This window comes from Lipophrys pholis, assembly GCF_963383615.2.
Source record: "Lipophrys pholis genome assembly, chromosome: 2".
Lineage (NCBI taxonomy): Eukaryota > Metazoa > Chordata > Actinopteri > Blenniiformes > Blenniidae > Lipophrys > Lipophrys pholis.
In genome coordinates this window covers 3793798-3819460 of record NC_137636.1, presented here as the reverse complement: position 1 = coordinate 3819460, position 25663 = coordinate 3793798, and the positions used below count along the sequence as shown (strand labels likewise).

Sequence of the window (25663 nt, the reverse complement as noted above, 5' to 3'; positions counted from 1 at the left end):
ACTACCTGCTCTCTCTACTCTGGTCTCGGTTCCTTCATCTTTGATGGACAAACTACCTTGACATTTCTGCTCCGGGGCGTCTGCCCTCAGCCCACATAGATAGTTGGTGACATCTCTAATGAAAGGGTTGCTGGGACAGATCCAGTGAATGTCTTTGGTGTTTGTGCACATGCTGAGATTGGGGACCAGGTAGAGTGAGGGGTTGTCGTCGTGGTAGGCGAGTGTGGGTGGCGTTCGGAGGTGTACGTGTGTGTTACCCTCCCAGAATCCCACATTCAATACGGTTTTTAAACGGTACACATTCTGCTTTTCAATGATTGGTAGGTTTAGGATAAATCCTAACTCTAGGTTCTGTGGGTTCACAGAGATCGGAATAGCACTGCCGAGACTATATGCCAGATGTACCTGTGAAGGTTGTACAACAGTGGTGGTAGTGGTCTTGAGAATCTGTTCAACCAGTGTTAGTGGAACTAAGTACGTGGGGATCTTCCCGGTACTGAGGCTACTCACGGAGGAACTGACTTCTCTAAGGAGATCTTGCATAAGATCCCTGACTATTCGCACATACGTTATGTCCTCACTGACGATACTTGACAAGGTTGTTAAGGCATGCAAGGTGTTATTGATTAAAGCAGAATGCAAGTTTACAGTGAGTATGGTTCCCTGAACCGTTTTGGTCAAGCCTTGTAACTGTTCACTCTGTATTAGGAGTCTCTGTTGGATTTCCGGCATTTCTTCTTCGAGTTCCCCGACATGTCTCTGAAGGGCCTTCAGGCTGACCGAGTTGGCTGCGGAGAGGCCAATCGAGAACAGCGAGCCGATGCCTGCTGCTGCGGAGAGCAGTGCACCGAGGAACCGCTTGGGTCGCTTACCGTCGCTGAGGTCTTTCTCAGTGACCATGAATTTGTCCAACTGTTCAAGCATGTGAACCGTTGCCTGTTTCGCATGCTCGATGGTGTCGGTGGTCTGGATTCCGCTTAGCCTCCCCTCAGTCAGCTGGGGGGGCTTGCGGATGTGGTTGCGGTATACATCCCAGGGGTCTAGGCGCACGTAGAACCTCTGGGTGTATAAGCCGCACCGGGTGATGAGAAGTCCAGGCGACCCCTGAAGGATGATGCCCGTTGGGGGGCCTGGTTCAACTATCACCATGGATGAGGTGACTCGGAGGCTGAGCAGGATGCCAAAAATCCAAGGGAGATCCATCCTGGAACAGATGAGGCGGAAGGATTGTTCTTGGGGGGCTCCCCACTCAAAGGCCTTGTCTTTGCGGAGGAGTTCTGTGAGGGGTCTGGCAATGTCCGCATAATCCTCGATGAATTGACGGGAGTAGTTGCAGACCCCAAGAAAGCTCCTCAGTTCTGACACATTAGTTGGGGCTTTGATGTCTTGGATGGCGCGAATCCTCCCCGCTTGGGGTTCGATTCCGTCAGCGCCAACTGTTAACCCCACGTATTCAACCCTGGTACGGCACCACTGACCTTTGCGAAGTGCCAGTTTGGCGCCTGCCGCCAGGAGCTGGTTCAAGACGTGTCTTATCTCGGCTAAATGCTCCTCAAAGGTGCAGCTTCTCATGAGGATGTCATCCACATAGATGAGGTTGCCTCGGGCGGCGGCGTCACTCATCGCTTTGTGGAGGAAGATGTTGAACTCAGATGGTGAGTTTGAGTAGCCGAATGGGCACCGGTTCCAGGTGTACTGGCGGTTGCCAAAGGAAAAAGCAAGTTTGTACTGGTCAGATGGATCCACTTTCATGGTCCAAAATCCATTTGCCACGTCGACTGTGGAAAAGAAACGAGCACCTTTTACTTTGGCCAGCTCCTGATCCAGGTGGATCATGGGCCAGCGAGAAAGAGGAACCTGTTTGTTCAGCGGGCGATAGTCGATGGTAAGCCGCCATTTACCAGTGGGTTTTAATACTGGCCAGATTGGCGAGTTGTACGTCGAGTTGCACTCTCGGATAATGTTCTTCTCTCGCAGTTTGTCAAGGATCTCCTGGATGGATTCATAGGCAGCCAGCGGGATTCTGTACTGGCGTACGAAGGATGGTGGCGCCATTGGGTCGGTAGGAATGCGCACTAGGTGAAGGTCTGTAACCCCACAATCATGTGCATCCCTAGCAAAGATCGCTTGAAATTCGCGGAAAACATTTCTGAGTGCTTCTCGTTGTTCCCGTGTCGTGAGAGCATCTGCTTTTTCAAGTTGCTGCTCAATCTCTGACTCAAAACCAGAGTACGGTTCCTCCGGTGCAGACCCTGGCTGCCCACCGGGGTTCTCAGCACTTTCTGGTTGAGTCGCCAGCGCGTACACTATCATGTCACCTTCGGTGCTGAGGGTTGAACCACAGATTGCCTCCTGTGCGAGGGCTTCGTGACGAGCAATGGTGATCATGCGGGTGGGGAACGTGTACAACACCTTGTCGAGTGTCTCGTCCCTGATGAGGGATGGAGGTAGGTCGCCAATGACGGGCACCCTGAGCTCGAAGTCGTGAAATGAGCTGTCGACCAAGACGCCTAGTGGTTTTCCCGCATTCACCTGAACCGGATTGTGGGTCAGGTTCTGGACTAGCAGGTAGGCTGAGCGGTTGGTTAGCTCTAGAAGGGGTGTGCCACAAATTGTCAGGCAAAGGTCAGAAAAGCACGGTAAGGGTTGAAAGAATGCTTGTGGGCCAAGCATCCTCTGCCCCTTGAGCAGTGCGAGACGGATTGGGAACCCGGCTGTCCGTGCTGGAATTGTGGCTTCCAACTCACTAGCAGCGTGACACGCCTGCGGGATCGTCTGACCGGATGCCATTTGCTCCGGCTCGGTCGTCAGATGCTGCGTGTCCGCGCTCGCCAGTGACCACAAAACCTGGTTCACGGCGTCCAGCTGGACTCCAAGCCTGACAAGGAGATCCGCTCCTATGTGACAAGGAGGGCGGAGCTGCGGGACGACACTCATATAGTGCATGGCTTTCTTCTGCCCTATCTGCACGGAGAGGGCACATACACCAGTTGCTTTGATTAGTGTCTGCGGCGACCCTGCAGCAAGCAGGCGATGGCTGTGCTGCACTTGGACAAGGAGTGCGTTGTGTTGGCACAGATCCTTTAGAAGATCGGCATCAATGGCAGATTTCTCTGACCACAGAGCCAAGAGTGTCTCTGGGACCAAGGTCCCATTCAGGTGTACCCCCCCCACGATGTGGGGATTGTATAGTGGAGATCCATCGTTCGCCAGTGCGCATAGGAATGATGGATGCTCTCTCCGAGACTGATAGCTCCTAGACTGCCGCGACTGCTGGCCGTCAGGGAGCATGACAAGAGGGGTGTTTGAGCCAGATTCTTTGGAAGGCGTACACATGGGATTAGAACTTCTGGACTCGATGGCAGCGTTCATGCTGTCAGAAGAGGGAGGGTCCATGTCTGGACCGATTCGAGTCGGGTTGCGTACTTGGGCCCAAAGGTACCCGCGACGGCAATCGATCAGTGGGGCTAATCGGTTAAGGAGATCTTGGCCAATGAGTAATGGTTCTGTGTCCAGCGTGGTGACATAGATGGGATGCACCAAAGACATCTCTTGGAAAGTGACATCCACCCAGACGCGTTGGGTGATGGGTGAAGTGTCCTGAGTGAAGCTTCTGATGTTAATGCTGCAAGCTTCGACCTGCAGTGGCTTTCCAAGAGACAGCAGAGCTCTCGCAAGCTCGGCGAAGGTGGCTGAACACGTTAGGCTTATTTCGGACCCGGAATCTAACAGCGCGAGGGCGTTTACACATCCTCCCACCACCACGGATGTGTAGATGCGGTTGGCGTTCTCTCGGTGCACGAGATTGCCTAAGAAAGTCAGGAACGGCAAATCGGTGGACTGGGAAGCTGTCGTTCTTGAACGTTCTCCCGCCTCACCTGTTTCTCCCCCCCACCCGACAAGGTAAACCTTGTTTGTGGTGGGTCGGGGCCGCCGCTCTAGTCAGGAGGGAGGGGGCCTACGTCCCCGTCCCCTTGAGGGGGGGTGGCGCCCCCTTTGGTTGGACAGGTCCAAGTTCTGTACAGCCTCTTTGATGCAGGTTTGAACCCACTGCTGTAGCTCAGTCTTTAACTGGTCAGCTCTGTAGCGACCGTGGTCCCTTTCCGAACCTTTCATTTTCCACTTTGAATTCGGGTCGGGCCCTTTCTTCGGTTGGAAGTTTTGTTCTGACCTGGCCCATTTTCCACCCTTTTGATTCTGTTGTCCCCCCTTTTGATTTGGTTGTGCGCCTTTCTGCTCAGACGGAGAGGGTGTACCAGACCCTCCTCCAGCATTCGTTCTGGGTGTCGGCAACTCATCGCCCTCAAGCCTCAAATCCGTGTTTTCCCTTGGCTCCATTTCCAGGACCCTCTGGTCAATGTCAGGCTTCTTACCCGGGCATTGACGCAATTCCCACACCATCTGCGCGTGCTGGCGCAGTTCCTTCATGGTGGGTTTGGCGGTCCTGCAAAATAGAGCCACATCGAACCTCCCACTGTCGTGGAGGTTGTTGACAAACAGAGACTTGAAGGCGTGATCTTCCTCCAACCCCGGTGCATTGCGGCCTTGGAAGTAGGCCACTCGTAGGCGCCTGTAATACTCCTTTGGAGGTTCAGACTTCCGTTGGGTGATCGCGAATGCACCAAACGTTGCCGAAGCAGGGTCATTGTACAATGAATACTCTTCCCGGAGAGCCTGGCAGAGGGTGGAGTACCGGTCTCGGGTGTCTGGCGGCAGGGATTCCATGAAAACATGGACTGTTCTGGACGTTGTTTTCCAGAGAAGCTTTAGCTTCTCCCGCATGGAAGGACGTGCGATGTCGAGGAGGCAGCGTTCAACCTCACGGAGGTAGTCCTCGATACTCGCGTCCTTGTTGCTCGGGTCAAAGCGTTCGATGTCCTTTGCGAGGGATTCGAGCTGGCGGGTCCGGACATCCCACCCCCTCACGGGACTGGGGCCGTCAGAGTCCTCTGACGACAGTTCCCCGTGGACTGCTGTCTGACGCGGGTCGGGGCCGCTAGGGCCATACAAGGGAGGTCTACTGGGGTGTAGAGGCACCCTCCTGGACCCCTGCTCCCGACTGCTAGCGTCGCGTGGGGGCTGCAGATGGGAAGGAGTGGCGGAGTCGTCGAAGCGCACCGTGCTGCGGCTGCGCGTGGGCTGAAAAGAATCACCATCTAAGCTATATGAGGCGTCATACCTCTGCGTTGTGGCGCATGAGGAGTCGATAGTGCCAGACCTCTCTGGCGAAGCCAGATTACGACGACCCCAATTAGGGTCACGTTGCGCACCTAGGGTGGCAGTGTAAAGCTGGTGTCGGAGATTTTCTTCCCTCTCCATGCCCATCGCGATTAGCGACTGAGCTTCTTCTAGGTTTTCCTTTAACTCCTGGATCTGAGGCTCACTCTCTAGTGTGCACTCATCGACCTTCGTCTCCTTATGAGGAGGCAGAGCCCGTTGCTTCTCGGGCTCTGAAGGCTGATCCTCGTCCTTGGAGGCGTCCAGCTCCTGTCGGAGGCGAGCGTTGTCCTTGGATAGCCTCTGGTTGTCCAGACGCAGCCGATCCGTACGCTCCTCCGCCTCCTTTGACTGTAGCTCTGCTCTACGCTGGTAGAGCAGGCTGATCTGGCCCAGGACGTCCGGCACTGTACGTGCCGGCTTGTCCCCTGGGTTGTTGACAAAACTTACCAGCTCTCGGATCTTTTCTTCGCAAATCTCAACGCTGTAGCGTTCGAGATTTGCTTTCTCCTCCAAGGAGAGACGGACGAGGTGGGACACCACGTCTCGTATGGCCGGCTCAGTTAGCACCGGCGGAGCCTCGGCTCCCTGTGCCCGGGAACTCTTACCCTCCATTGAGTGGTTGAGATTTACGCCCGAAGTCAACAACGTTAGCTGTGGTTAACGGCAAATTAGCTTTGCTACTGCACAGGTAACGGCTGTACCTGTGTCTTACAAACCTCTCGGTTTCGTTAATTGCTCGAGCTGCACCCTATCCAAGTTAGTCAGATGCGTCTAACACCTTGGCGAGCAATATTGTTAGTGTCTATTAATCGTAGTCAGAAATCTTAACACAGCGTGTTAATCATGCGTAGAATGCAGGGAAAGCAAGGCACTAACCACTTCACAACTGATTTCACACCACAAGTGACTTTGTTCGACAGTGCTGAAAAAGTGTATCTTGAAAACCAATTCTGGGAGAATAAAGTTAACGGCTACACCTTAAGTGAACGATTCAGGATTATTTTGTGCAGTTATTCGTAACAATGCTGGTTTACAACAGCCTCACACGGGGCACCATTATGTTGGGGTCAGCGTGTGATCAGAATATGCAAATTACCCTAGTGGTAGGCTACCGGAAGGTTCTACCCTGTCAGAGGTAATTTACATATAAACGAATCGCCAAACAGAAGTAAATTGTTATTTACGGGTTGACAATTACTGATCACTAGCGGTAGGCCACCAAAGTAATGGATTACTGGAGTAATAGATTACTAAGGTAATGTACCAAGTGTAAGTTATGCAAAGCTATAAAGGTTGATTGGAGTAAATAGTCAGTTATCGGCCAACAGCTTTGAGCTAAAAAGGGTCGCCTGACGGGAGGAACCTCCACGGGGTCCAATCGCGAAGGCGGTCCACCAGTGGCACGACCGGTCAACAGGCGTGACGGGTCACTCCTTTGTTGACAACTGCGGGTCAGTGGCGTGACCTACCGAAGCGCCTGTGGACCCACAGGAGGCGACTCGCTGGAGTAACCGGGGAAAAGCTCAAGCTGCGAAGGCGTCACAAATGGCTATTGACCTATCAATGAACAACGGTACTTGATTACGAGTGATGATTAAATTACGGAGAGCAACCTATGATTCAAGTTATCAATGAAACAAACCTGCGATTTGTAAGTCAATAACTGAGGGGAGGCTGAATTACTTCGGTGGAGTGGACCACCGAAGGTGATCTGCAAGTAATTTAGAATGGATTGTTAATCAAACAAGTTTGGTTATTTATCTAATAACAATCGGGAGTAATCAAGGAGGAGTTGGAATTAATTAAGTAAAGTCGGGGTTTACTAATTAAATACAATGAGTTATTTGAATGAGCTAAACCATTGAAATTGAATTAAATGCAGTTAGGATTATTAATTGGATAAACTTGCGCTTTATGAATTAATAATACTGGATAATTGGATGCTGAGATGCACGAAAACCACTTAAAAATGATTAAAAGCACTCTTGAGTATTAATTGAATAAATTGACTAATTTATTAATTAATAAAGCATACAAATTATCTATCTGCAACAAAAATAAATGAACAATAGCTTAGAGACAATTCAAGTTGTGATTAGGTTAACTGGGTAACAGATCAATCAATAATAGTGCGGGTAATTAACCACAGAAAATGCGATGAAACACTTAAAATTATTTAAAAGCAATGCGGGTTATTCCCGTGGAAAACCTGCATTCATTCGCCAACGCCTCCTAGGTGTGTTAAATTACCCAAAGCGTTAAAATCATTGAAATTGATTTAAACCATTCAAACTATTAATCAATTGAATATTACCGTTACTTAATCAAAGTCGGGGCACCAGCTGAAGTTAGGGTCTTAAACGAAACATCAGTCTTAAAAAAAAGAAAGTTCAATTAAAATGTTTAAATTATTATTTCTGATTGAAATGATAATCGCAATTTAACTGAAGCAGGAAAGGAAGGCTGTAAATCCGAGCACTGACTGTTACAACCAGCAGTTGTCGCTGAAAAGCACACAAAAACCACCAAGAATCGTTCAATTCAACTATTAAGTGTTTATTAACAAACGTCTATTCCTAAATCATCAATCTATGAATCACATCTAATCAATAAACATCAAGCAAGATCTCATAAAACAACACAATACAAAACAAAGCCAGCTAATAAAGAGTGTGTGTGTGTGTGTGTGTGTGTGTTCGAGTGTGGGGGAGCGATGTGTGTGAGTGGGTGTGTGTGTGTTCGAGTGTGGGGAGCGATGTGTGTGTGTGTGTGTGCGGGTTTGTGGAGCGAAAGGGGCGTGACTTGGTGAGAGGGTAATGACCACGAACGTCCACCAGAGGGAGGTAGACGTCGGCGGTCCGGTGTAATCACCCGATCTGGCCACTAGGTGCGCGTCGGCGCGCGGGGCAGTTGTGATGACTTAATGCAACCACCAGATGGCGGTACGAGCGGTTGCAATTACCCACGCGACTACCAGAGGGCGCCAAACGGCTCGGCGACCCGGCGAGGAAATCGATGTGATTACCCACCCGGTCACCAGAGGCGCTCGGCGTGCTCTGCCTGGGATAGCGTGACGTCACTGAGCTCCGCACGGGCCGTAGCCGTCGGGAGCGCGCCGGATTCCTTGTGGCCGAGAAATCCGAGCCGCAGTGAACTACACACGGTCCCAGGGACGCACTGAAAGGAGGCGCTTGGAGGCAGCGGCGGCCGTACCGTGCGCTGGTTAGTGAACAGGGAAACAGAGGAGAAGAGGAGAGAGAGAGAGGAGAGAGGAGGGGGTGTCTGACTGTGTACACTGACGCGACCGCCTCAGCTTACACGTACAGAGTCCAAAAACGGCTGTTCAGGCAGATATGGACTCTGGGAGCAGAAGCGTGAGCTGAGGATGAGGAGGCTCGCGCGTGCGTGCGATGATTCGCGTGGATGGCCGTCCACGCGTAGACACAAAAGTACTCAGAAACAGGGATCGGCGTCCCAAAGTTACAAGTACCAACAATAAACACACAGCAATAATAATATCACGTTATTCTAATTCCTGCCCAGACTCTAAGCCTTACTTGGTTGGACGAGGGGGAAACGTGCTTCCGTGGCCAGGTGAAATCCGTCGATTTGTGGCCGCGGGCGGTTCTCTGGCGTCCCAGAAAATAGAGACCTGACGTGGACTACGGAGGGGAAACCCGTAGTGTGATCCGAGGGGCGATCAGCAGCTTCTTGCGATGAGGGGGGGAGTGAAGAAGCGATGCTCAGGTCGGTCTGCAGACGAGCGTGCGGTTGCAGCGCGCGCTCGGGGTCCGGAGGATGCAAACAAAAAAAGGAAGAAAAAAAAAGGGGAAACCAAAAATAAAGGGAATTCCCGCTTTTCTTGAGCTCGTCCAGCGAGGTGAAGAAAATTCAGGCCCGGTCCAGGTGCGTTAACACGAGGCGCTTTGTCTCCTTACGAAAAGGTGCGTCTGGGTTGACGCGATTTCGTTTTGGAAGAGGCTGGATCTCTTCCCGGGCCTGAATTTATACCGTTATGATGTCTTCCGGGCTCCCCGCGGCGTTGGCCGTGGTTCAGCCAATCCACGCGGGGTTGGCTTGCGCGTCACCGGGCCGGTGACCCGGTGATGACGGGATTTTGGGTCCCCCTGCCGTCGAGCTGCAGTGCCGCAGCTAGAGGAGGGGGGACCCGGGGGCCCCCCAGGGGGGGGTCATGTGATCAATGGCGAATTTTCCAGGGTTGAGCACATGGTTTCTTTGTTCTCAAAGAAACGTGGCTCACCCCCCTCCTCGCCCCCCCCCCCCTTCCTCATGAGGGTGAGTGAACAAAGGATTTTGGCTCCAACACCTTAATGTTTCAGATGATCAGTAACATGATGGAGCTTCAGGACCAGAACTGGCCTTCAAAGCAGAAATGACATCAATCTGCCATCAAATGTTTATTTTTTTTAATGAGCGAAAGCCACTACCCTAAATGTACTTTCCATAGAACACATGCTGGATTTAAAAAAAAAAATCCTCCTTGTTTACATGACAACATTTCAAGTGAAAATGCGTAATTTTTCCGTTTAGATTTCAAAAAGTTTCACGTTTATACGGCAACATTTTGAAAACAATGCCCGTCTACACGGCAGTGACAGAAACACAAAAAATGATGTACTTAGCATGTTGGGCTACGACTTGGTGCTGTTGTTTGTTTTTGTAAATAAACACACACACACACACACACACACACACACACACACACACACACACACACACACACACACACACACACACACACACACACACACACACACACACACACACACAGAGAACAATACACTGTAAACATTAACAATAGCAATACTTGGACATCTGAATGGACAGACGACCAAGTTGGATTGTTATTACGGTGACTGTAATAAAAGACTATAAAATAAAGAATATAAACTGAGAGTCATGACACTCTGGAGCCAAACATTGTTGTTAATGTCCATCTACTGAGCATGTGCAGAACTATTTACTATGGCCTTGGTGCTCATGCAGTTACTTCCCCGTCTACGTTTAAAAAAAAAAAAAAAATAAATCTTCATTGACAAGGCATATCCACCTGGTTCAGCGCTGCTATGAGCAGCCAAACCTGTAGGGGGCAGTATAGCAAGAAACATGAAGCCATGACAGCCAATCAGAATCCTAGAAAAAAACACCACGTCATGAATTGTGACGTAAATATCCGCCTTCCCCACCTTTAGATGTAACCGGAGAACCAGAGTTTATAAAGATGTCCACTGTGTAGTTTTCAGGAATCATCGTCTGTGGTGAGTAGTAAGTAGCTGTGTTTATGTGTTAAATGCAAGGCCCAGAGGAATATCAAATATCTCGTTTTTTTCAAATACCCGGATACATGTAAACATTACACTACAGTCTGATGGAGGTCGCGTTCAAAATGCAGTGTGAACGACCACCCAATGAAATCGAATCTCAGGGAGAAATCAGAACTGAGCATCAAGACCTGCAGTGTGAACGGAGAATTAGTTTGTCACAGAAAACAGAACATGAACCCTGACACTTTCTTGCCAAGGCAATCTCTCACTTTATATAATGTCCATTGCATAAGCCTTGTTTACCTTCTGCATCTAAGTCACATAATATTAAAAAAATAAAAATATTCATTGCGTTTATATAACAAAGACGTCAGAGGATAAACTGGCTGTAATTTCTCTCTCTTTTCTCTTTTTTTTTAAATAATCCATGGAAAGTCGTATTTATGTTTTTGCAACTCTCCCAGTCAAATGTGTAGAAAAACATTGCAGATTATTTCCTGTTGAAATCCGATTGCTTTGCTCAATTGGCGCACAGCTGAGTCAGGATAATCCAGCTAAGCAAGGACGCACTTCGATGTTCCTCAACACAGTGGGTCCACCCAGGTTTCTGCTTATTTTCCGCCTGCACCACCTGCTTCCTGATCTCTCCGAGCCTCACTTCCAAAAGCGATCGAACTCATTTACCAAACTGCTGACGCATCAGGCTCCAAGTGCAGCTCAATGCTGACACTTTCACCGTAAACTGCTGCCTTCATAAGAGGCTTACACGTAGGGCTTATATGTTTATGGTTCATGTGACCTCCTCACGTGAATCCCCTATCCATTTCATCGCAATAATGTCCCGGTCGAACACTTTTTATACATTGGCTGCATCTTGTTTTCAACTCACCAAACAGCACAGATGGTCATTAAAAATCTGTGAAAGTGAAGTGAAGATTTGAGGAAGGAAAGGCGGCACATGAGCGAGGGGAATGTAAGAAGTGAAGTGCTCTGTGCTACCGAGACTGAAATCTATATTTACATTGTGATCAGTGCCCATAGGCGATACACAGAGCCGGATTTGACCCTGGCGAACTCCGATGTGAAAGTCTGAGTGAGAGAGAGAGTGCAAGGTGTGTGGGTGGTAGTATTTTCCTTGATGGATGTGCGCTCGCCCCACTCCCCACTCAGTACTCTTGTTATGTTCACTCTGCTTTCCAGCACTGTCATATGCAGTGGAAAATACCTGCAGTACATTTCCCACGAGGAAAAATTCCTCATCTAGTTTAGCGGTGAAGTCTGAAGCAGTGCCTCAACACGATGGGACCTAAACAAGTAACACGTCAATAAACACAAACTTTTCAGGTCTTCTCTTATGAAGGAACATACCACCTGTGGCAGAGCTGTACTCTATACATGAGACTGTCAAATGACACATTCCAAGCATCTGATAAAGATGGGTCCTGATCACATCCAATTAAAGGGCCATGTGAAATAAGAAGGAAGCCCAAGGTTCGGCTCAGGAACTGCTGGAGAGACCCATTGCTGCTACCATAACCCTATGTGGACTAAAGGAAAGTTTAATCACTAAAACGCTGATGAAGCCTTTTGTCCTTCTTCTATATCCTCAGTACTTCATGACATGAGGTCTCTGGTTAGGTTTTTGGATCAAAGTGTGACCCAATCTCAGTCTTCAGTTCATTGCTTTGCTCTGTTTCTCCGTCTTTTCTTGGTTTATGTCTCCCCAGTCGCTCTACCCTAACCTTGTTCTCCGGCCATTGGATTCCTGGGTTTATCTCTCAACTCTTGCTCCTGGTGTGACTTGTGTGTGGCCAAAAATCGTGTTATTCTCCTGTAAAATGATCTTTTAGTGCCATTCTCATCTCAATCTCCTGTCTCTTCCAGGTCAATGTTCTCTCTTTATAGTGTTTACTTTAAAAGTGCTGCTAAATAACCATTTTAAATGTGTGTTTGTAGATCGTACTGTATTAGGAACACCTGGAAAAATGCCGATTGGTAGTATTATTCAATCACTTGGCAGCGGTGCAGCACACAAAATCCCCCCCCCGCATCCAGGTCAGGAGCTTCAATCAGAGATCCAACTGCGACCTCTGTGACGTGACTTTGTCCGGGGAACGACTGACGGTGCCAGATGGGGAGGTTTGAATATTTGCTGAATATAAAGAGATGATCTCCGGGGATTTAAACCACAGGAGTTCAGAGAGGGGCAAGAAAAAGCCCTTCACTAATGAGGGGTCAGATGAAAATGGGCAGACTGAAGTTTTCAGACAGATTCTGGAAGCCGAGCCTTCACTTTGAAGATCCACAAAGGGGTTCAGTCCCGAGGGGAAAGGGATGGAACATCAGCCAAAAGCAGAAATATCATCAATTCAATATCACTAATTTATACAAAGTGGATGACTTGAAAAACATGGCGAGGTTTTTTCTACAACGTCTGGTGAGGCTGCAGCTGTAGAGTTTCCCTCCTTCTGGTTGGAGACCATCTCATGGCACCTTTGGGTAACTATCCCGAGGACATGACCCCGGTATCACAATCACAGCATGCGATTCTGAATTCTAAGAGACATTTTCATACTGTCTGTCTTCTTTAATGAGACGCTTCTTCACAAACCAAATATGAACTATATATCCCTTATGCACGTTTTTAAAGCTATAAAGTTGTGATTCTGAAATGTACGTGAGCTCCCTCTGGTGGTATGTGCGGGCGAGTCATACATTTATTGAATTACATTTTCTTTTTTTGATATATTAAATCTAAAAATAGTACAAAACAAAAAAATATAAACCATAAAATTTACATTGAAAAATAAGTATCAGAAATAAGTCCATAGCTAACAGAGTTAGCCTTCGCTACAGTAAGTTCAGGTTAGTCACTTGGTGGAGCCGGATATTTTCTCAGGTGGTACACCGTGAAAAGCTCGAGAGTCACTGCTATAAATCAGAAAATATACATGGTGATTTTGAACTTCAAGTTAAATCAAAGGCACACAATGCTGTTAATGTATTACGTTACCACAGTGTCTTTACGAGTTCTCAGGTTAAAAGAAAATAACCCATTAGAAAGTTCCCTAAAAACCATTGAGGGGCGGCTCTGGCACAGTTGGTTAGTTTACTGTTAATCGGAGGGTTGCAAGTCTGATTCGACGTCTTCCTGTCACTACTTATCGAAGTGTACTTGACCCAGACACTGAACCCCGATTTGCTTTCAAGTATTTCTATTCTATTCTATGAAGAGTTGAGGATGTTAGTTGTGGGTCAAGATTTCAATGGAAACGCTTTGCCGGAGACCTTACTACCAAATATGTTCTCTTTGAATGCCATAACCGGTCGTCCCCAAACTTTTATCCTCAGAGATTTCTCCCATGATCACCTTCAAGAAAGACGACAAACTCCCTTCACGATTTCAGTAAAAACATGGCAGAACGGAAACACTTTATTTTACCAGCATACAAAACTAGTCAGTGAAGACATTCTCTGTTTTTTTTTCTCCAGATTATAGTGCTTTATTCTGGTATAATTTGATATGTGCAAATGGAAAAAGGACCATAAAGTAGTCTAGAACGGCCAGATGAGAACCACCGATGGTTGTAAAGTTGGTTACTGTCTACTCTCAATTGAAAGCTTTTCTCAAATTGGATTAATGATTGTAACTTTTACATAGTCTTTCCTCCGTCACTTGATTCAGATCAGACTGAGTGTCGTCACGTTCTTGGCATAACAGGTGCTTTTTACCGTAAATTAGCAGCCAATGATTATTGTAGTGAGCTCAAAGAATGATGATATACAGTCTGAATCCACGTCAACCCATTTCCACAGAAAGTCGTCTTTGACATATTTAAGGATATTGTCAATAACACTAATCACAGCTACTGCAAGAAATTCTGATTGTTTCAATGAGTCTCTCACGTTAGTGTCACTGCTGATTCCACCAAAGGACTTGAAGGACTTGAAGGACAGTCAAGAAATGCAGAAAAAGACGAAAGCAGAGAGATATAGTGACATTACAAACAAAGCTGAAGAACACAGGTCCAGGGTAAAAGCTAAGGTGAATTCAAAGAAATAATTGGAAACAAGAGTCTGAGTATTGAGCTTGTGTTCATCACTTTCTTACAGTCGAGTTCACCAGATTTCATTCTCAGAAAAGCCGTGGATCCCCTCTCTCTGATTTGTCAAAACTTTAAGGAACAAAAGCACCCATTCGCACTAATGTGAGAGAGCAGAAGCCTTTAAATAAAAAAAGCGCTGGGGCAGTTTCCCCGATACCATCCAGATTGTGGAAAGTTTATTTACATTTGAGGCAACCTCTATTAACCTCAAGAAATGATCAACAAGCAGCTGGTTTTCACTATTACAGTTTAAATCAAACAAGATTCAGGAAAGTAGAGGCGCTTCTCGCTCTGGTCCTGAACGCCGGACCAAAAGCTCCCCTCCTGTTCAGGATGCAGCGGCTGTTTAGTCCACAAACAGGAAGCACGTCCTCCGTCCTGATCGCAGCGGCTTCTCTCACTGACAATCACACTGACTCTCAGCTGAACTGCTGGTAACGGTCACTCTCTGCTTTATTTTCTCTGAAGCAGCCACACAAATACTTTAGAGTGCTTTTATTTCAGAGAAACCTCCCAAAGTTTGAATGATACAAAAAAAAAAAAAAAAAGAGTGTTTTTATCCAAGAAAAGCCACAACAAAGCTCACTCTCTACAATGAATTCCCCTCATATTTTGATTGGAAGGTCCGTGACATCCGTCCCGTGGAAGTCTTCAGGAATTTATGATGATTTATGCAGAGGCACAAAGAGAAGAAGAGTTTCCCAACACTTGGAAATGCACTTTTCTTTTCACACAGAAATGAAGAGCGTAGTTTTAACAGTCGCTCAGAGTGAGGAAGCTTTCTGACAGGCAGTGAGCTCATGAGATCTGAATGTCTTCCTGTGGTGAATGCTTTTCTGTGGCTTTCTCACAACTATTCAGTTTTTTGTTTTTTTTCCCTCCTCACACTTTTTGTTTGCCCGTCCTCTTCACACGTACAACTCGCTCTCTGTTCATTCTCTTATCGGCACCATTAGGAGCGAAGATTTCGGATTTAGTATTCCTAATCTGCTGAGCTGTTGTGTATTTCTCTTGATTGGGGAATGGCAGCTTTTCAAGTTGCTAGGTGAGAGAGGGTGTGCAAGGAAACGTTTATGGGATAATAATCTGGACAGTTTAGATGTGAGAGGGGTCTATTTGTTAATTTTTTTATGTGAACTGGTAAAATCGCGAAAAAAGTACATTGGATGTGGAGTGGACAGGTAGCTCCGATCTGAACAGCAGAAGCCGCTCTATAAACACTGGAAATGGCTTTCAGGCGTCTTTCCAACCACACGTGTGCGCCTGACATCAGAGCAGAGGCCTCCTTCATAATTGGGGTGTTTGCAGAGACGTAATTGCAAACACACTAGACGCAGCTGGAACGCAACTTTGAATTATACACAATTCACGTCAGTGGATTCAACGCACAGCTCAAAGTGGTGTCTTTGTGTGTGTGTGTGTGTGTGTGTGTGTGTGTGTGTGTGTGTGTGTGTGTGTGTGTGTGTGTGTGTGTGTGATCTTGTTTTATCTATACTAAAGAGGACCTGTGGCTGGTTGCACACTGGGGGCATGAGAACAGTAAAAATGTCTACGCAGCTATTTCTGTGCCAGTACTGTGTCATTATGCTTTATAGGCACATGTGTAGAGTTTACTAAAAGCTGGGAAACTTCAGGAATATGAGACTGAGGCCCGTTTTGAGCGTTTTTTTGTTAGCATGACCTCCGTCCTCTGACGGGGTCACATCGTGCCCATGATTCCCCCCACGAGTCCCTGTGGACTGAGCCAAAGGAGAGGTGACAGGAAGGTAACTGTGGGAAGCAAGGCTCTGGTGCTCTCCGTATTGTTGGAGGACACTGAAGTGAGAACAAAGTAAGGGATTTCAGCGTTTTGCTGTCTGGGTGAGAGCGGATTATTTCATGTAACAGAGCAGCTGCAGCAGTAACATCAGGTCAGGGGAGGCTGAACACCACGAAAAGCAAGTTAAAGAATGATAATAAATACGTGCTACAATCGCTTTAATACAGGAATGTCATGGAAAAGCCCCGGGGTGCCCAAACCGGCCTCGAAGCGGCTCGAATCCGGCGGCCAAATGACCAAGCAAATGGTAAAACTCAAAATGTTGCTTGAGTCGCATTTATGTAAAGGGAAGATACTCGATATACGTACATCACAAGATTATAGATCCTTGGAAATCTGCAAAAATATAGTGCTATCTGGTGTTGCTTTGATCATCTCATCACTTGATCGTCTTCTGAGACGTCCAAGCTTAACAATCTAATATGGGAAGTCCACACGCAGCAGGGTTTGCTCTTTAACCGCTCTTCAGAAGCTGTTCAATGCCCAGTACCTCCTCAGTAGTAATTTTCCTCCCACCTACACGTAACATGTCTGCCAGCTCACATTTGTGTCCTCCCACCCGCGTCCACACAGACAGAGCTGTAATCACACAGCTGATGAGAACACAGAGTCCACATATAGTAATCGCCATCTCTGCTGTCAGCTGCGTCGGCAGACTGCCGGCACAGCGGCAAGGAAAACATCTCATTCATTCTCCCATTTGACGTTTCAGTATTGTTCCAGGTCACGGCCAATCGGCTTCGGAGCGGAGGGAGTCAGATGAAGAATCAGAGGTACTGTGAAGAGCCGAGCTCTACTCAATTATACTCAATCCTCTGATGAAACACAGTAAGTTAAAGTGCGGATTTCCTGCATGTTTTATCGATTCAAATTGTAATCTTACAGCAAAGTAAAGAGTCCGGGTCATGTTACCCCTGTGCCCGTGGAGGTTCTTCCCAGGTACTCTGGATTCTTTTCACAGTAAAAAGTAGTGGTGTGTGAGTATGTGTGATCAATCCATTGGACTGGTGAGCTCTCCTGAGCATAACTCATCCACCATCATTCGAAGTTCGCTTCGATATGCTTCAGAGACGTTTGGTTCGGATGGACATACTTTAATGGAAAGAGACAGCTTTAGGTGTACGCCGGGGATCGTAGAGGGGAGGTGAAGAGGTTTTGGAAAATGAAAGACGAAAGCATGATCAAGATGCTCCTCAAATGGAAAGGAGACCCACAAAACCGGCCATTTCTTCTATTTTGAAAGCTCCTGCTTTAGTATGTCTGTGAATTTCGTCTGGCCACTGTAATGTTTTGGCCAATCGGGAGAAGGACAGATCCACAGTCTGTTTTAACGGGCAATACAGACGAGCTACAGTGTGGTAGCACTCAAGAGCGTTCTCGGTTAGAGACTGGCCTCTAGACCACGTTTTCAAGGTCTCTGTCTTGACTCGGTCTCAACCCCTTAAAGTCTTGGTCTTGGGACGCTCTGGTCTTGGTCTTGTCTTGGACTTGGGATGCCATTGAAATGCACAAACCTTCAGTAAATCAAACACACTGTGTCTGTTCATCTAATTCCTTTCTATTGACGTCACGGAACCCTATTTTCTATTTTATTTCTACACCCGGTGAGATTCCTCATGGTCCAAAACACTCAGATTCAAGTTGATGAGTCTCCACCTGAAACTGTTTAAGGATGTCAACATCGTGCAACTTTCCGAGGTAAATTCAGTGAAGAAAACACATCAAAAACGATAAATTTGAGTGTGACTGGGATTCATCAAACTGCCCTCATGATACACATGCTGACTATGATAATAGCCTGTGGGCTAACATGCTAATATGCAGCTGTACAAGCCAAGAATCTATAATCAGATTCCTCTTCCTCTCTCACCGTTCTTGAAGCAAATTCAAACAAACTAAAGCAAAAATGTTGGAAAGGGATTAGATATTTCTTCAAACAATGTTGTATTTCTTGGTTTTCACCGACACTGTAGGATCATTGGAGTTCTCATCCAAACACTGGGGCAGTACTCGGGGTAATATTACACGTCCATGCAGCGCCTTCAGGTATTTTACACTCATGTACTGTTTTTCTATTTGTGGTATGATGATATTTGGTAGCAGTGTATGAGATAAACATCTCGGGCCAAACAAATTATTGCCTGTAGACTTAAGTGTCGGTCTTAAAAGGCTAAAGAGCTTACAGTCCCGTCTCACAGAGGACTCGGAGCGGTGCGGCCGTGTTTGAAAGCAGAGGTCGCGGATTTAAACCGCGATGACCTACTTTCCATGTCAGCACTTTAAAATAAAAATAAATTCTTCTCTCTGTCCGCTTATCTGTTCATCTCATTGAGAAAGAAGCAGAGTTACATCACACCAGAGACCCAAATTCTCCAAATATTCTCATCAATCAAATGAAACTCAATGCAACACTTGAAATGTAAATGGGGACGTTAACGACAACATCCTCCACCAGTCGCTCCTTCTCAGCCCCAATGCAACAATAACCAACAAGTCACGGTTCACTGTGGACACCTGATGTCTGACGGTTCAGTCAGATTAATGCAGATCTAATCCAGCATGGAACACTGAGGCCTTCCATGCTGCTGCGCTGTACAACTCAGCAAAACACCGAGCTGATAATTAAATCACACGCTTTAAAGAAAAGAAAAAAACAAAACAAAACACTTATCACTTATATAAGAACTCACAGATACGATTTGCCATGAAACACAAAATATGAGCAGTTTAAGAGTTAAATCTCACAATGGAGGATAATTGTTGATGTTTGCATGACTGGCTTTCTGGTAGAGTGGCTCTAACCACTTGGAATGGGAAAAGACATACACACACACACACACACACACACACACACACACACACACACACACACACACACACACACACACACACACACACACAGCTGGTTAGATATAATTTCATTCTTTGGTTTTATTTAATGGGACGTTTGTGTAAAATGTACAGAAAGTTGGTGATGGTTCAGGACTGTCTACGTGACAGTAAAACCGTGTTTACGCAACATTTTCAAGTGTAAACACAAACATTTTGTTGACTTTTGGGAGTCAGTTTACGCGACAATATTGCTCGGAGCCACTGGAAAAAAACTTTTCGAAAATGATGCGACTCCGTCTCCATGGAAACGGAGAAAAAAACGTAACGACATTCAATCACTGCTAATGCACATCCGCACACAGTTGTAGTAAATGGTTCTTTTGCACATGCTCAGTCGATGAACAGTAAGAATGTTTTCCTCCAGAGTGTCATGACTCCCAGATAATATTCTCCTGGGACTTGGTATTTTATTTTGACAGTCATCGTAATAACAATCCAACTGTCCACTAGAATGTACATGGACTCCTATTGCTAATATTTATATTTTATTCTCTGCATATGTGTGCGATTTTATTACAAAAACAAGCAACAGCACCAACCCGTGGCCTGGCATGCTAACTACATCATTTTCAGCCTTTCGTTATTGTGAAACTTTTCTGAAACAAATAAGCGTAAATGATGCGTTTTCCCTTGAAATGCCGTTGTGTAAACGAGGCGTCAGCCTGTGGAGATGATGTCAGTGGTGCCGCTCCTCCTTTAAACGCTGAGGTGACATCACGGCGTCTGCGCCAACACCCCCCCCCCCGTTGTAAATCTACTCCGTGATGATGAGAGGTCAGCGACAATAAACGTCGGGTTGGTGAGCTGCGTGTCGTCTCTGTCGGGCAAGATCTGAAGGGAAGCTTCCCGTTTAGCCCCGTCAGCACTCACGCTCTTGTCCTGCATCCATTCCAAGGTGACTTCTGTGCTGTTGGCAGGCAGAGCCATGAAAAAAAAAAAAAACAGCTCCCCAGACTCTCCCTCCCTCCCTGCCTGCCTCTCCCACACACCCGTCATCCTCCACACTGCTGGATAATGCTGCTTTCATACCTTCCTTCACACAGATGTCAAAGCACTTTTTCCACTACCTCGCTTCATTTCCATAATTGCAGGTCGGAATCGAAATGTGAGCAGAAAAGAAAGGACAGGAAGCGCAGAAAGGTTGCAGCCGTTCGAACCGTTCGGCCTCGTCTGCACACGCATTCGGGTTTCGGTTCGATGCCAACGCATGGACACCTGACCTTCTTTCCTCTCTCAGTTCTCGTAGTGGAGAGCGTCCTCCTACGCAGCAGCACACACACACCACCCACACCATCTCTCTCTCACACACACACACACACACACACACACACACACACACACACACACACACACACACACACACACACACACACACACACACACACACACACACACACACACACACACACACACACACACACACACACACACACACACACAGAAAACTCTGGCAGCACACTGTCTGATTGCAAAAATAACAACATCTATGAGCTTCAGGCTGCAGGTGGACCATCAGGAAATAGGTCGTAGTCCCGTCTCTTCACTCGGCCGTCTATTTTCGTCCAGGTTAATACTCTACCCGGGAGTAGGTGTGCTAATTTCCTCTCTCAGAGTCCTCTCTCGCTCTCTGTCTCTTTCTCCCACTTCTAATTGATTAAGAGGATTCACCCGGCTGCTGGAACCTTAAGCACAGACGGCCCAAACAACAACACACACTCACCTGACGTCAAGATCTGCCACCACACACACACACACACACACACACACACACACACACACACACACACACACACACACACACACACACACACACACACACACACACACACACACACACACACACACACACACACACACACACACACACACACACATTTTCGTTTCTTCAATCTAGATTTATTTGTTTTTATAATTCTATAATTTTACATTTCTGCATAGCTGACATTTTATGCCATTTTATATTTCACTTGTTATATTTCTTGTGTACTTTGGTACTTTTTAAAAGATTTTAGCGTTCATACAGTTTTGCACAGTGAACTTATAGCTTTGCTCCATTTGAACATTCTAATCTGAACCTGTACTGTTTTGTACCTGTGCAAATGGAAACAAACATCCAACCCGAGGCTCGGTTTACAACAATCGACTGAAGAGACGCCATCATTTCTGTTTCTGAGAAGTTTTGAGTTCAGACGCAGCGATTTGAAAACGATAGACATTCATACGGTAAAGATGGAATCAATGTGGTTTGCATATTGGGCCACGAGTTGGTGATGTGTTTTCTTCGTAATATAACTACACACACGAGCACGCAGAAATAAGTACGATGTAAACGTTAAAACTAATTCAAACTGTCTTCATGGTGTAGGTCCACTATCTGTTAGAAATGTTCTCCATTTATGCAGATGATGGTGAAGTAAATGTCAGGGAACCTTAATTGTATTTGGAGCAATGATATTAGAACTTATCAAATGCCCTAAAGCCTAATTCATACTGCAAACGCAAATGATGCATCCGTAATTATTCAAAAATATATTTCTTATCACTTACTTGAAATTATGACAGCATTCATAAATGATCACAGCCACTGGTAATGATTTCCAAAGTAGAAAAGTACATTACAAGGTGTATATTGTGCTCGAGTATGAGTATAATTACATATTTTGTAAGTACACTCATAAATGTATACGTACAAAACCTAATTACATTAATTCCAGTATTTAGAATTTCTAATTTCCACCACTTGTGATATTAAAACTTGTAGTGTAGATTAATTGGTGTAAATAGTATTAAAGTAAAAGTAGTATGGAAAAATATAACCAGGAGAGTACAAATACTTGAAAATATCCCTTAATCACATTGAAGAAAGTATTTCTGATTGGTTACTTGAACTCTGAGTTATCTACGTGGAGGTTTTGTCATTTTCACCAGATTACTGCCACGAAACCTCAAAACTCGACACCCAAACATTAACCGGCAGTCGAGTCTGAACCCAGGAATTTAGTGGTTTCTTTCTGAATTCTGAACCATTCATTAGATAAAAGCTTTTAACCAAAGATTTGTACTAATTAAGGCTATTTGAAGCTAAATTGGAAAAAAACTAAACACCATTAAATCATTGACACTGTACGTACACATAGTTAAAGCCTTCACAGCCCTGCAGTCACATCATATTCACATATTGTTTTATATAATTTCTGAATATTACACAATCATTTAAGCACAATCTGTAGTGTTTTAGTTTTGTACATACAAAACACCGATCATAAGCAGTACTTGTGAATCAAGACATGAGTAGGCCATTAACTATCCTGATAAATTAACATTTGTCAAAGCCTCAGAGGAGCTTTAGGAGACACTAACACTGAATCAGTCTCCAAATTAACCCTTTAACATCAACAGTCTTAAACCAGAATTAAACTCTTTAATACGGACCTGTACTTGTTATACTAAACCAAGAACCAGGAAGATTTCTGACATCCACCAAAATGTTCCCGGATCGCCTCCAAACTTTGGACGTAATCAGTCATACAGAAAAAACAACTATACGGCGATGACTTTATTACGTCCGTGGCGGATGTAATTATACATCTTGACCAGGACTCTTCCAAACAGAACAGGGTTCTTGAAAAGTTAAAAAAGTCTTTGAAGAATCCAGTTGTTTTTAACTGGATTATTTTTAGTTTCAGAGTCTGGAACTTGTTCGAAGTACACCTGGAACTGTTGAAACAGATTCTTAGTTACGGTGGCCCTGAAGGGTCAACGCAACAGCAAAACCCACAACGGTAGGGTCCAGACGGAAGAGCAGGCTCTTTGTTTCCAGGGACAATACTTTGTGATGGACTGATTTGACATCGGGAGAGCTTCATGAATCGTAAGTGAAACGCTGCTGCTTGATGATTGTGATTTATGTCGTCTTCACATTCCACCAATGTTGGTCACTGTTACTTTTCATTAAACTCTCCCGTAATCCAATTAGTCCGTCAGAAATATCGTCCCCGGAACGAAAACTTGTTCTTCTGATCACTGTGCACTTCCGTAGTTTAATTCCATTGGCTGTTGCATTTGCATTGTGGCTTTTGCAACCGTCGTTATTTCTTAGCTTCGGCCTCGTTTACACAACAGCATTTCAAGTGAAAATACGTCGTTTTCGCTTTTTTTGTTTAAGTAATGTTTCGCATTTACACAGCAACGTTTGAGAACAATGACGGTTTCCACAGAAACGGCACTGAAAACGTTGTAGTTACTATGTTGGTCCACAAGTTGCCGCTGTTGTTTTGTTGAAACCTGTTGAAACCACAAACGAGTGCTGCAGAGAACAACATGCTATAAACATTAATGATGGGACAACGCGGACATTCTCGTGGACAGGGGACCAAGTTGGATTGTTATTATGGAGACTGTCAAAATAAAACTACCAATCCCCGGGAGAATCTTGACTGGGAGTCAAGACACTCCGGAGGAAAACGTTGTTGTCTACTGAGCATGAGCAGAACAAGTGCCAGAGTTAACCAAGAGACAGTTTCCCATCTGGATTCTCTGGACAGATGTTAGAATCTCATTAACTCTTTATTTAGCAAATGAGTCCCTATAATCTTGTTTTGTTTAATAATGTTGAATTGAAGGAAATACGACAATATAGGAAGTAGTTGTGGTAATGCTTGGGATAGGTTTAAGGATTGTGGTATTCGTTATTTTACCATAAATACCAAAGAGTGCTTTATTACACGTTAGTGTACTGGATTAATGCATTTCTTTAAAAAAAAAAAAAAAGATCTTTGCATCTTTGCTGTACAAAGACAACTACTTTTTAAGTCACATTTAGTGTATTTTCTTTTTTAAATTACATGTATAGGACAGTAGTGCTCAATAATGTATTGGCAGTTGTTAAAATAGGTTAATGCTAAGATAGAGAGTTAACATTTATGAGAAAATGGTGAAAATCTAACTACACATAATGCTGAATCTGCACATTACAATATCACATTTTCTGACTATATGAAGGGTTGCAATCCGAATATGAAAAAAGTCCCTCATCGCGATCTGGAATGAAGTTGAGATAGTTTCCACGGGGACTAGATCAAACTTCCTCGTGTGCCGCTGACACACTGCAGATGTGAGAAAGTCACAGATTGGAGTCCCACCACGGGCGGGCTGCATTAATAATGACAGACGAACACACACACACGCGTCCCGAGGCGGCAGACGAACCGGCTCCACGCAGGAACTGCACTGCAGCGCTGACCTGAAGCTCGTCTTCACATCACCCGCATGAGAACAGATGTCCTTCAGAGACACCGGAGGAGGGGGAGCCATGCAGGAAGTTGCAGTCTTACCTTTGTGACAGTCATGCAGAATCAGTGTGAGGAGCAGGCCGGTGTCCCCTTCAAACAGAGCAGTGCCGCAGGAGAGGCAGAGTGATGAGGAGGAGAGGAGGGCAGGTCTGCTGAATATGCAGAGAGAGAGAGAGCGAGAGAGAGAGCGAGAGAGAGAGAGAGAGAGAGAGAGAGAGAGGAGGGGACAGACAGGTTAGTGTGTCTGGCTCACTCAGTTTGCTGCTGCAGTGAAGTAATGGCTGGCGGTCGGCGTGCAGTTGGTTACTACAACAGGGAAAAGCTTCCTGCTAGGATACACCCTTCCCTCCTCCTCCTCCTCTTCCTCCCACACACACACACACACACTGTGGTGAAACACTCAGAGCCTGCCTGGCCTGCTCTCTCTCTCTCTCTCTCTCTCTCTCTCTCTCTCTCTCTCTCTCTCTCTCTCTCTCTCTCTCTCTCTCTCTCTCTCTCTCTCTCTCTCTCTCTCTCTCTCTCTCTCTCTCTCTCTCTCTCTCTCTCTCTCTCTCACAATATGATTAGTGATGGCTAATACAGCTTATTGATGAGCAGACAGAGCTGCAGGAGGAGCAGCTGGGACAGAGAGGACTGCAGAGTGAGGAGGAGGAGGAGGAGGAGGAGGAGGAGGAGGAGGAGGAGGAGGAGGGAGCTGGACGCTGTGTCGCAGTCTGCTGCTGAAGCATCGAGCTGCACGTCATCCCTATGTGTGTGTGTGTGTGTGTGTGTGTGTGTGTGTGCGCCCATGCTAATCTTTACTCTCATTCAGTTTTGACTGTTTCCTGACTCTGTTTGCGTGTCACACTTCTACGTCACTCGTTTTCATGTTACTTCTTAAATTATTGATGACGGGATTTAAATCGGGCTATCTTTTAATAATTGTTAATAATATTATGAATTAATAATAATTTGTTTTTAATATTATTATTAGATTCTCGTTTGTATGTTTTGTTGAAAGGAGCCAGAAAAAAAAGATGTGTTGCTGTTGTAACAACAACAACAACAATA

At 45.9% G+C, this 25663-nt stretch overlaps 1 protein-coding gene across 1 annotated transcript in view; it reads right to left on the bottom strand.

The window, feature by feature from the left end:
• Window positions 1–25003, bottom strand: part of coro2ba (coronin, actin binding protein, 2Ba) — a 67958-nt gene extending 42955 nt beyond the window's left edge. Inside the window, exon 1 of the mRNA XM_080489647.1 lies at window positions 24656–25003. Coding sequence (XP_080345773.1) covers window positions 24656–24670 — 15 coding nt within the window. The 5' untranslated portion in view covers window positions 24671–25003. The remainder of the gene's footprint in view (window positions 1–24655) is intronic.
• Between the last annotated feature and the right edge of the window lie 660 nt (window positions 25004–25663).